Source organism: Ochlerotatus camptorhynchus, unplaced genomic scaffold (assembly GCF_037179485.1).
Source record: "Ochlerotatus camptorhynchus isolate MF236.1 unplaced genomic scaffold, CSIRO-AGI_Acam_v1.1 ptg000052l, whole genome shotgun sequence".
Lineage (NCBI taxonomy): Eukaryota > Metazoa > Arthropoda > Insecta > Diptera > Culicidae > Ochlerotatus > Ochlerotatus camptorhynchus.
The window spans coordinates 1117167-1130464 of record NW_027040542.1 but is presented as its reverse complement, the minus strand read 5'-3'; the positions used below and the strand labels follow the sequence as shown (position 1 = coordinate 1130464).

Sequence of the window (13298 nt, the reverse complement as noted above, 5' to 3'; positions counted from 1 at the left end):
AGGTGTTGTACCTGATCAAGTCGTACGAGGTGGACAGTGCACTCTCTAATGGTTGTGCCTGTAACAATGAATGGTTTCCTTTACATACATACATACTAAGCACAACCCGCCCTTTGCCTCTGTTTTTCGAGTGGATTTTTTTCCCCACAAAATGGAATGTTTTCACTGCAGATGACTTCTAAATTTATTTACCTTTCCGTACGTACCGTAAGATTTTCTAAAGAGAAACTTATTGTTGAGATATTGTTAAAATTCTAACACTGCTTCTTGACCCCAAACTCAGCCTACGGATTCTAAATTAGGCCTAATGCATTGAAACGCCATTGAATTCACTTCGGCCTATCGGATGAAGATAAAAATTGATTCGGTCGGAGCGCTTTTTTTGTTTTTGAGAAAAATTGGTGCAAACATTCATTCTCATTGACTTCGTTCGGTAGCTATTGAACTAAAGTATCGTACCAAACGCATAATTGACTTGTTAACTCTGAAACAGTTAATTCTAACCTTGATGATACACACAAACAAAATTTTTGAATGTCAATAAGCTGTGACACGATTCAATACACATCACACTCTAAAATAAAACTATGGAACACACAATAAACCCAATTTCTATATTTGGACATATGATCTGGTGCTTGTTTTATTTTCTTCACGTAGAATTGACCAATTTTTGATTTGGGCAAAAACCTATCATGCGAAACGTCAAATTAGGGTTAACTACCCCATTTCCGGCATATTAAACACAACCCGCATTTAGCATTTCTTAATCTAGCGCAGTTTAGCACCAAACGGATTGTTATTATTACTGATGGCTTCCAAATTTATTTACCTTTTCGTACGTACCGTAAGATTTGATAAAGAGAAGCCATCGTTGAGATATTGTCAAAAGTCTAACACTGCTTCTTGACGCCAAACTCGGCCTACAGATTCTAAACTCGGTCTAACGCACTGAAACGCCATTGAATTCACTTCGGCTTATCGGATAAAGATGAAAATTGATTTGGTCGGAGCGCTTCTTTTGTTTTTGGGAATTGTGGGTGCAAACGTTCATATAAGTATAGTACCCAACTCATAATTGACTTGTTAACTCTAAAATCATGAATTTATTTGAAGTTTTCTGCTCGATAGGCCCAAAATGGGCGATTAGGCCGTAGTAGTTCTCTACCCTACCTGAGAATTTGAAAACAAGTTCAAAGGTAGGTTTATCAAGTGCTTAGGACCATATACATCCGCATTCGAACGTGGGCCAAAACTCAACAAACGTCAACTCAAAATACATGAAAATTCAAAATAAGAATTGTGTGAACAGGACCACATTGGCCACATCCGGGCATGTTTCGAGTGGGAGGTGGCCTAGTCATGAATTGGACCACATCCTATCAAATCATGCAAAAATGTTTAATCACAAGATAATTCGAAAACAAGCTCGATGGTTGTTATATCGAGTGCCCAGGTCCAGCTCCAGCCATGTTCTGGGTACCTTTTAGGAAGTGATCAGTTTCTGACTTGGATTAAATCCCATAATGTGAAAGCGCAAGTCATATGGGAATTCCAAAACAATTTATTATTTCTGGATATTTTTCAGGTATACTGTGTAGACGCCAGTTTTTGGCATGGATCAAAACTCATCATGCAACATATTAAATCACATGATAATAAAATATTATGATTATTAGCGGTCATATTGAGCTCCCTGACCCACATTTATCACACCCGGATATGTCTCGTGTACCCTTGATGAAGTATCCAGAATCTGTCATGAGCCAAAGCCCATCGTACGACACATCAAATCATATACCAGGGTATATTTCGGGAGCATTCCCAGCGAGTTACTAGAATTAGTGATATGAGCCGAAATTTACTACATAAAAACTAAAAAAAATATGATCAATTTTTGATCAAATTGAGTGCCCAGGACCAAATAGGTCACAACAACCGAAGAAGTTAAAACCTTAAGTGAACTGCAATCACATAAGAATTCAAGGAATTTATCATTGGCGGGTACTTTGAGCGCCTAGTGTTTCATTGGCCACACTCGGATATGATCCTCCAACAAATTTACCACTTTATACATTTCGACCTTTATCCATATTGAACTTTTGATCTTTTGACCTTATGTCCTTCCATATTTCCAACAATTTCTACACATAGACCCACATATCCGTTAGAAAATATCTTCCCTGACGCAATATCTTGTCTGAATTTAAATTGGTACAAATTGTCAGTATCAATTCGGTTAAATGTATCAAATCATATTAACATTAAATTAGTAAATCGTTGGTGTCCAGATTACTTAAAATATGCTTGAATTCAATAGCATCACTAAGGGACCATCTATAAATTATGTAGTATATGTTGGCTAATTTTCGGCACCCTCTCCCTCCTCTTAATAAATTTTCCTATAGCTTAGACAAGGTTGGTTACTACTTTATTACTAAATTCAAAGGGCATAAAAAAACCAAGTGGTTTACCTGCTCTCAAACAACCTTTTCCAACTAAATTTGCAGCCAGCAACTACATTTGCAGAGCTTCGTTCTGAAATGCTCTACGATTATCCCAATCGTAATCAATCAACCACCGTAATCGGGTAAGAGAGGTATCCAAATCTTCAAACCTAACGGCTACGCTTGCACTGATGACCCGGCTTCACTGCATTTAACCAGGGTGAAAACGAGCCTGATTTTTACACGAGAATTACATTTAATTTTTTATGTAGTGAAAAAGGAGAAGAGATTAAAAGGTGGACTCCCCGTACATACATGCCAGTTTCTTATCTCTTTTCACTTGCCAGCTGGAACGGCTTCCGTACCTCTTCCGTCCCTTCCGTTTCCTTGTTGGGTTGGGAGATTCGCGACGCTGCGTGGCGAAATGCAAAACGAGTGTATTAAATCTTGCGCAGGGTTGTTCGCCAAATTCACCCGTACTCACGAATACCGAAACGACGACGGGCAGAAACAGAAATCATTCTCCAGTAGACCAACGCAACGCACTCTATCTTTCCTGAAGCACAAGCGAGACTCTGGGGTCTGGAGAAGCGGGGAAGATCCTTTTTTGACTTTGACATGTGGTAAATGTTTGATGAAGAAAAATGATTGTTGAAAATTACCATTCTGACGACGACGGCGACGACGACGACTACAACGACGACTACAACGACGATGACGATCCCTCAGTCAGTCAGTCAGTCAGCCAGGAATTACTGCCGAGCGCTTTATTCACCGGGCTCGTTTCTTTTAAAAAGTTGTATTATAATTCTAACCAAGAGATGGTGTGGGGAGACACTGGAGCAGAGAGACCGCCGTTCCGAAAATAAAACGCAGCTCGTCATCATTTTTGCGGCGTTTTGGTGTCCAATTTTATTACACACTACTCGAATGGTTTTCGTGGGGGACAGCTTGGGTGGAGGGAAGTAGAGAGAGAGAGAAAGCGAGAGAGCATCAAGAAGTTGCAAATTTTTAAACAGTCCTGAATGCGATCGTCTGAGATTACGTCCGCCCGGGAGATGCGCGGTCTGGCTTTTTTCTGAATCTTTCTTCTTTAACGGCGCTGCTGCCGCGATGTGTGGAGTGATATTGGATAATCGCCTGGAGCTGCAAAAAGTGCACTTTCTTGGCTTGGCAGCGGAAAATGTTCGGTGGTCGTTTAAATTTCTCGTAGAAAATAGGTAATTTAAAAAAAAAAACAAACGTTCAATAATGCTAAGATTAAGCACTTAGTTCAAATGAAGTATTATGTCTTTGTATTATGACCTTTGATAAATGTTTTTTTTTTAAAGTTTGCAGAATCTAATTGCAGTGATATATTCTTAGTTAGCAAATTATAATAGTAAATTGAAAACGGCAATTAGAAATATTCGTCAAGGCAAATTGACGGCAAAAGTCTGATGATTAAATATTGGATTCTTAACTTTTCGGAAAAGATTTCTAATGTAATGTGTTATATTTTAGTTCATTTAAAAATTATACCGTCAGTAGATGGATTTGGGGACTTTTTCACTACTTTTTAGTATACAATGCTTACGTTAAATCCAATAGATTTGTCAGTTGAACCATCTTAGAATAGATAGATAATCTCCCTATCAAATTAAAAATGTCCACACCGCAGAGCCACTTTTTGTGTTTTCACTGAAGGTGCATTTGAGAGCACTCTTGAGTGCACCTTCAGTGAAAATACTGAGTATTTCTCTAACGGTACGGAAATTTTGATAGGGAGATTAATAGCATTAAACTATCTTTATTATCTGAACATTCTACTGGATTTAAGGTTAGCATTCTATTATAAAAAGTATTGAAAAAGCTCCAAATGCGCGATCCATCTCGTAACGTTGATTGCTTTGAAATGTTTAGACCTGGACAAAATTTCATACTGTCTGTTAGGTGCAATACTTTCTGAGTACCATTTATCTTTCTCCCGAAAAAAAAATCTGTATGCACAATTCTGCAATCCCGCTGCTGATGGCTTGCGCTTCCCCCAAAAAGGTGGAATCTTTTTAATGCGTTTCAGATCAACACGAATGTTCTGCAGTCCGAAAAAAAATGGCCCTGGGAAAGCATTTTATGATTCTTCAGTAATCAATCAAACTCAACCAAATGGCCAGCAATCGGATTGGCATCGCTCAAATTAAAATTTATATGAATACGACGAGCTGGACAGAGTGCAGCACTGCAAAGATGGGCTAAAAGGAAAAAAAGGATGCCTACCTGAACGGTGACGGTGGTTTCGGTGCTCTGGACGCCATCGGTAACGCTGACCACCAGCCGGTAGGTATCTTCGGTTTCGCGATCTAGTGTATCGCGCAGCTTCAACAGGCCGGTGTTTTTCTCGAGCAGGAACTTGCCAGTGTCGCCTTTCACCAGTGAGTACTCGAGGGTGCCCAGTGTGTCCGGATCGGTTGCGGTTATTTGGGCTACCGTCTGTCCCACGGCTAAATCTTCCGACACGGAAAAGACCAGCGGAACGTCACGAAATGTCGGTGGGCTATCGTTCTTGTCCAACACGTTCACTCGGATCTGCAGGGAGGGAGAGAAAGGATAATTTAATAATACAATAGATTACTATCGCAGAGGGCTTGTATTTCTGTTTTGAATGAAGATGTGTGGCTTGTAATTTGGAGCGATTGAGGATGCTGCGCAAATTGCGTCCCCGAGACTGATAACAGCAATAGAGACGACACCGGAAGGCACGCGGTCCGATCGTATGCGAGGATCGTGACTGAGAGCAGCTTCAGTACAAAACTGCACCGTGTTATTTCGGAAGGCCATAAGGTTGGAGAGCTAGTGCAAGAGAACAATTACCATGGTTTGCTAATTAATGATAAGGAACGAATGTGCTCGAAGGTTTGCTCGTTTTATGGCTTTGAACTTTTTGAAGCGGTGATTTCCGATGCTGTAGTTGTCGAATGGTATGGCATTTGTATAGTTGAATTCAGTCTCAAAGAAGATTTTTTTTGCATGATGGATGTTGGTTGGTTGGTTGATTATCTTTATTATGAAGATTTTCACATGTTGGATTTTAGACATTTAAGGAAAGCTCAAATCAACCATTTGCCTTTAAGGTTCTACAATTTTGTGTTAGTTTACACATATATGAATACGAAAATTTAAAACATGAATTTCATGATTTAAGATCGAAAATTTCCTGGGTAAAACACATTCACCGTATTTACTTACTTGTGTTCTTCGAAGTATAGCACAATTAAACACAATCGAATACACGAAACTCAAAACGACTGCTTCACAAAACTTTTGGTGATCAAAATTTATCACAAAGAAAACCATTTCTACTAGCAATCGTTAAAGTATCATTAAAACAGCAGAGCCAGATGTATTTCCTCTAGCAATGAATTTACGTTTATGAAAACAAGTTATTGCAAAGTTTGACTCATTAACATATATGAATGGATGTATTTGATGGTGGTTAAATATCAAAAACTGAAAACAAAACCGACCATTTTAGACAGTTTACCGGTCCAATTAAAAAAGTCACAGAAGATTGAATTAAAAGTGTTTAACAGGAAAGATGGCAGCAGTGCTCGTAAGCTGTAAATCGCTTTCCCTCTCATGGCGGTAAGCTCTAACTCGGATCAACATTCGGTATGATTGAAGGATGTGCCAAATGTTTGTTAAGGATCGTATTGATTAACATCGACATCGACACCATAGCAGCTTGACATTCGTGATCAGGATTTAATCCGAGGATAATACCGGTTCGACCTCACCACCATCAGGGGTGTAAACACAATTTCATACACCGAGGTCTGGTAATATGATTTTTTTGCCTGCCTGTCCTTATGCACTAGGTAGTGTGAGGTCACATTTGCTGTTGTAGTGAAATGTAGGAAGAAAAGAGATGGTTAAACTTTCCTCACCATACCAGTTGATATTTATGGTATTTTCGCTAGGAAAATTAACCACTCGGAATTTTTAGATTTTTTTTTCGTTCTTATAATCGTAAACTCTACCTCTGGGCAAAATAAAATTCTGAAGCCCTTAAGTAGAACATACCTTTCAGTACAGAACATTAGACTATGATATGCAAAGCGGACTGGTTTGGAAACCAGTCCGCTTTGCATATCATAGTCTAATGTTCTGTACTGAAAGGTATGTTCTACTTAAACTACTTCTACAGTATCGACTCTATAAAGTAATATATAGCTTAGACAAATGTGACGTACGCTTGATCCGCTCGGAAGACATTGTTAACAGCTTGTCATTTCATTTTAATAAAATGGAGGCGAACCAGCCCAAGGCTGAAAGCCTCATTAATAAAGTTAAATAATAATAATAATAATTTCATTTTAATAGTTTTTGTAACCGATAATGAACGATCGTCAGTCGTAGCTTGTTGTGATATAAGAGGCACGGTGGCTTTAGAGCGACCATTTTTGCTTACTGAACAGAAGATCGTGGGTTAGAACAATTGCAAATTTCGCTAAATCTGGTCAATCACGGAGTAGCAACTACTGCAATGCTCATAATCATGCTCATCTACGGTATCGACTGTATACATAAATTAACATGATGGTTAGAGTATTATCACTGTGTCTGGCGGAGAGAAAATAAACCATAGCAAATTAGTGCTGCTGGCACATGACTCTGTGGAAAAGTGAAAAGTTAAACGTTGGCAACGTTTATTATTTTTCTGTAACCTCAATAACGATAATTTTTCATATGATCCGTGATGAACATCATCAAAGTAAAAGTAAAAGTTATCAACATATTGCTCCAGAAATTATGAAGCGATCAAAATACTTATACTGCATAATTCAGTACTGTTCGATTGGTTCTGCTTTTTGACAGCTGAAATTAATTCTTAATTTGGAGTTTGATTCTGGAGGGGCTGCTGCTGTTGTTTCCCCAACAAGCAATCCTCATCGTATTTAAATGCAGAACACTTCCACTATGACCACTATTTAGCAAGTGTAGAGTTGTGGTTAGTTGATTGTATTTTCAACGCTACTTTACTTAATCACTAATGTTTCAAACAGCTAGCGTTGACATTCGAGTAACCATTTAGATTGGTAGCAGTTTTCAGCCATCCGGCTCATGCTCGCAACGTAGTTTGTAAAACAAAACTAATGTCACTGATTGAAGTTTTACTATAATAACCACATTCCGCTTGTCGTTGGCGAATGCTCAGAGTGCGTGAACTGTATTTCATTTTGCTGGTTATGCAACACACCGAATCCACGCCAGTTATCCGGACAACTCTGATCCAGCCAAAATGTAGGTATCTCTGCAGCAACCATTTCAATCCGTGGCGTTCAATTTGTTCGCCCGTCCGTCTTCGACCGCCGGTAAGTTGATGAAAAGCCTCCTTCCACAAAAGCGCCATCACCACACGGCGACGGCTTCTGTGTGCGCTGCGCACCTCGTCCGTGTTCGATCGTTTGATCACCCCACCGGCCTCTAACCGACTTGTAATCATAATGCGAGTGTTGTCTACATTCTCGCGTCCGCTGTAAACATTAGGAGGTGGTACACATAGATTTCGATGTCGCATTTTGCTGCCATCGACCAACTGGGTCGGCTGCTACTGGGCCGGCCGCCGCCTTGAGCTCTCACTGCTTCTGAGCGCGCGCGATCTCCCGCCGGATTAGCCGCACATATTGCTAATTTATTGCACACCAACGATGACGACGACCACGACGACGACCAGGACTAGCATCAAGACTAACGAAGGCAAATGCCGCCCGGGACAAAATTCTACCTCTACGGTTGTCGACATTTCCAATAGAATAAATATGAAATAAGTTTATTGGTATCGATATTTATTTTTATATGGCCATAGAAAAGCTCAATATTTATTTTATCTGCCGATTTTTTTCTTTTGCTGTTATTTTTCAACCGTCAACGGAGGAGATAAAGCTCTGAGAGTCGAGGGGGGACTCGTTTGATTCGATTTTGTTTTGTCGAATAATGCTTTTTGAGGCTTTGTGCACCAGATTGGGATTGGGGTTTGGTTTTATACCGGCTTGGCAGATTTTTTTAATCGTCTCAGAATAATAAGAATGGAAACTGACACAAATTGGAGTAGGAGGATGGGAGTCGGAGAGGGAGAGATCGTGATAGAGTGTGTGTCGCGCTGCTCTACGGATGTTGGACTTTTATTCCAATGCTTATGATGGTACCCCACTTCATATCATGCCGGGGCTGGAGACGAAGGGCACGTGTTCATAAAATGAGTGTGTTTGTATATGGCAGAAGAAGTATTATAAAAGCTCGTTATGGATCTTCGTCGCATTCGGTTCCACTCACATGTACGTTGTATATGACAGAGAATGAAACCTGAGCTTCCAGCACTCTGAAGATGCTGGAATGCCCGAGCTGGTTCTTACTGGAGAAAAAGTAGAAAATATTAAAAGCGAAAGATAATGATAATGGCGTTGTCCGCTGGTGTTATATATGAGAATCATAACAATAAACGTAAAAAATAAGAAAAACGACGGGTATAGAAACGTTTCGAGTAATTAAGATTAGGATTGTACTGCTCAGCCTGGGTCAGTATTTTTTCTAGAAAATCAACCCAAATGACAAATTTGAATGTTCAGTGTGGTGGTTAGCCGGGAAACCGATGCCAATCGAAATGGACCGTTTGATTTTCACCACGTGCTCCAACAAAACTGTCGAAATCTACTTCACGTTGGTTTGCTCTGCGCCCTAGCCAATTTCATAACCGACTGCTGTGAATTTAATTTAACAAAAATGTAATTTTATCTGCTTGTTTTTTATACCGTTTTTCTTCTTTTGTACTGTGGCGCGTTTCGCTTTGCTCTTGGGTTGTTGATAGCGCTACCGCGGCCGCTGCTGCCACGCCACCCAACATCGATGGTAGTGTAGTTTTACGCCATTTATGCATGCCAAGCCGAATGGGATCGAGTCGCAGCAGCAGCAAAAGATGAAAGAAGGATTTAGCTCACTCTTTTCACGTCAATTAATCAATCACTCTATCATTTCGCTCCCTGGTTCTGTCTCTCGCGAGTTCTTGGCCTGCAACCGTGTTGATCCTATGGTGCGTTATTTCTTGGAAGCTGGTAGATAGATGTGTATGATGTCTATGGTTTCTAACCATCACAGTAACTACGTTTCAGTTACAGTTACAGAATGACAATAAAAATAAGTTCAAACATTTTAATTATTAAGAATTCACAAATAATCGTCCATGAACAATTGATCAACATGTCAGACTTCAATAATTCATTCCAAAAGGTTCAATTTCATTAAAAAATACCATTTCAATAACATATTTTCAAACAAATTGCGAATTATCAAAACGGCTAAATTTAATATTTTTTTTATTTTATGAATTACATTTCTAAAAATATTTTAATACTGTACTAAATCCAATGTTTTGTGCCTGCTCTTTTAAGTTTTGTATAACGTTGATGAGAGGCAGTACTAAATTATGATTTAATGAATGCATAAAGATCTGCATACTCTGGGTCTGATGACATTTTATGTAACGCAATAAGAGGATGGTAGCGTGAAACCTGGACCAGGCAGGGTGGCCAGCGGTAAAACCGGAAAATAACTGGAAATTTTTAAAGTAACTGAAAAAAACCGGGAATTCTACCTCCACTGCCGGCGCCGGTGGTGTAGTGGTAGGCGTGACTGCTTTCTAACACCCCAATGGGTCTGGGTTCAATCCCAGCCGAGGCATAAAAATCTCTGGTCACGTCTTCCTTCGGAAGGGAAGTAAAGCCGTTGGTCCCGCCCCATGTATGTGTGTTGAATGGGTGCGATATCCTACGCAGGTGTGGAAGCTGCCTTCGTCAATGGATGGCAATCGATGTCCGTCGGTGATTGGCACTAGATTGCGGAACAGAGACCGACGTTAAATAAAGGAAAAAAAAAAGAAGATTGGAGGTACTGAAAAATCAATAAACCTTAATATATGGGCACTTTTTTTTCCTTGATTTGTTTTCCGTACTGAGTACCAATGCTACCGACTCCAGGAAGGCAGCTCCCAAACCTGGACCCTATCTATCAACCCATCAATGCATGAACCGGGGACCAATGGCTTTGCTTCCCTTCCGAAGGAAGACAATCAGAGATTTTATGCGTCAGAAAATCCCGGCTGCGCCTCCTGGGATTTAACCCAGGCCTTTTGGGATGAGAGGCAATCACGCTTACCACTACAATACCGGTGCCGCTGTACATGGGCACTTAGATTATGAGTTGTATTTTTATTTCATATGAATGTACAAGCTTACTATAACTGATAATGTGGTTTTTTGCACAAACTAGTAATAAAGTTTGTTAAAATTAAACTTCTGAAATCGCCATGATCTCTGAGCCATGGAGATTGCAACTTTATCAACTAATGTGATTCTTTTACAATTGGTTTAATATTAACTTGTTTTAAATCAAAAATGTTTGTTCCGTATCTACCTTGGAATTCTGCTCAGAATTATCATAGAATTGTCCATAAATTTACAAGAAACAACCCACCGAATTTTTCTCGTTTCTGGAATTCTCTTCGGATTTCTTTTGAAAGTACCCTCGATAATTGCCTTGGAACCCTTCATAGAATTCTTTTAATATTTTCCGAAGAATTCAATTTCTAAAATTTTTAATCAAAAATATTTATTCCCTTTGAAATTATGCTCAGAACACCCTTTACATTCTAATTTATAATTTTCTAAGCATTATCATTCAAATTTCCTTGGAAAAATCCTTAAAACTCGCTTACTATCTTCCTCACGATCCCCGTAAAATTTTCCTCAGAATCTCTTTGAAGCTCTTGCTCAACTTCTATGAAATTATTCTAAGAATTAACAGAAAATTTAATTAATTACTTCCTTTCTTCCCCCCAGAAATTTGTTGGAATTCATCTCAGAATTCTTTATGACATCAAATCAGAATTATTTTCGAAACCTGGTACCTTCTTAAAATGTTTACCGGCATTTCATTTGATTAACATTTCAATTCATTTTGAATTATTCCCATAAAAAATTACATAAATGTTCGGAATCTTGTATATTTTTCGAATTTCTACATTTCGAGTATTTTTCGCAACCCCGTATTAAAAAAAAAAACACTTTGAAAATTTTAATTAAACACATCTTGGAAAAAAATATTCATAATCTAATGCTACTTTCAAGTGCCGATGCCTCCCGAAATAAAAATTATTTAAAAATACAATGAACTTGCTGTCACTGTAACCACGATTTTTTACTGTGAAAACAGTGTAAATTTTTGCCCATTACCACAAAAGTACAACAAAGCTAAAGCTTTCCAACTATAAAAATCATGTTATTTGAGCAAATTACCGGAAAACATGGAAGTTGTTAAGTATATTCACCGTAGAAAAGTGATGCAAATTGATGTACCGAAAAACGTCTTTAATTTTTTTTAGACAAGTACTGAGCATCCCAGAGTCAATTTATTAGTAATATGTTTAACGGGAATTATTGCATTTGAAATAGTTTTTTTCAGTCTTGTGACCGAACATCAATTTAAATTAAAGGCTCGATGAATGTAGAAAAACATGAGTGCAATTCAAACAATTTAGTTCAGAAAATATATGATTGTTTAAATGCACGTCTGTGATTTCTATATTTGAGTACACTTTGGGAAAAGTGAAAATGGAACATGTAACAAAAAAATTAAAGATTTTTTACACTAATAACTCAGCTGCCCCTGGACCAATTTCAATAATTTTATCATCAATGGATCAGAAATATTTCCACGCATCAATAGCAGTACTTACAAATGATGATTTTCAACAACAAACTATTGAAAAAGTGAAATGTCAAGCATTGTCCAATGTACAAATAAAAAGTGATAATGATATCACTGTTTTCATGAAATAAACGTTCTTCTCAAACCCAGTCATCATAATCGACTACCACTTGGTTGCACATCATTCTGCTTTAACCTGAAAAGATATAAAAGAGCACTGCTATCTAGCCTCAACTCAACTCAACTCGCTTCGGACGGCATGGTGAGCAGGCAGCAGAAGCAGCAGTAGTTCTCTTTGAAAAAAAAATACTACACATTTGGTACACTTACAATTCAAAAACGGATAGAGTAAAGATAATAAATGATCGATCAATTGAAAGAACTAAATGCTCTTCACATTTGTTCCGTCCACTAGTGGTCCTACATCAAGCTTCCGTTGGTGACCCTAGGAACAGACCCTTCTACCTTTTTTAATTTGTTTGGAAAATATGTAACACATAAAAAAAAATCTATATGATATCAAGAGCAATACCCCAAGCTGCAATATGGAACCAATGTTTCCAATTCGGAAATGTGCAGACAGTAAATTTAATCATTATATTCTACTGTCAAAGTTACCCGCAGTATCAAAGATACCCCGTTTTCCGGTATCTATATCAATGAAAATTCACTGGCCAGGGAATATCAGGTATGAAATGGAAATATCCTCAATCCTTATTCATAAGTGCATTCAGTGTTGGAAAAGTTCACGATATTTCACGAAGTTCGCATGGGGATAAGTTCGCGTGTCATAGTGAGTTTTCGCGAACTTTTCCATCACATTATAAACTATAATGGTCAGTACTGAGATTTGTCATTGTCATTGACAGACTTTCGCGCGATATTGACAAAATTATTTTCCACATACTCACTAATAGACTTGATCCTCAAAAAAAAAAAAAAAAAATCGTTCATCAAAATCTCATTCATTTTTTCGTCAATTACAAAGATTCACCTGGTAACAAAAAGTGTAATTTCGTGCATTATGTGTCACATTATTGCTATCCCCAAGCAGTTCAGAATGAAGATGGTTGTTTACTTTAACGGCTCCATGTAATTGTCGAGTACCGGAAA

At 38.4% G+C, this 13298-nt stretch overlaps 1 protein-coding gene across 2 annotated transcripts in view; it reads right to left on the bottom strand.

The window, feature by feature from the left end:
• The window catches only part of ft (cadherin-related tumor suppressor fat), a 168152-nt gene that overhangs the window by 66362 nt on the left and 88492 nt on the right, over positions 1–13298 (bottom strand). For both annotated transcript variants that reach the window (XM_065239177.1, XM_065239178.1), the window contains exon 3: positions 4704–5012. In XM_065239177.1, coding sequence (XP_065095249.1) covers positions 4704–5012 — 309 coding nt within the window. The remainder of the gene's footprint in view (positions 1–4703; positions 5013–13298) is intronic.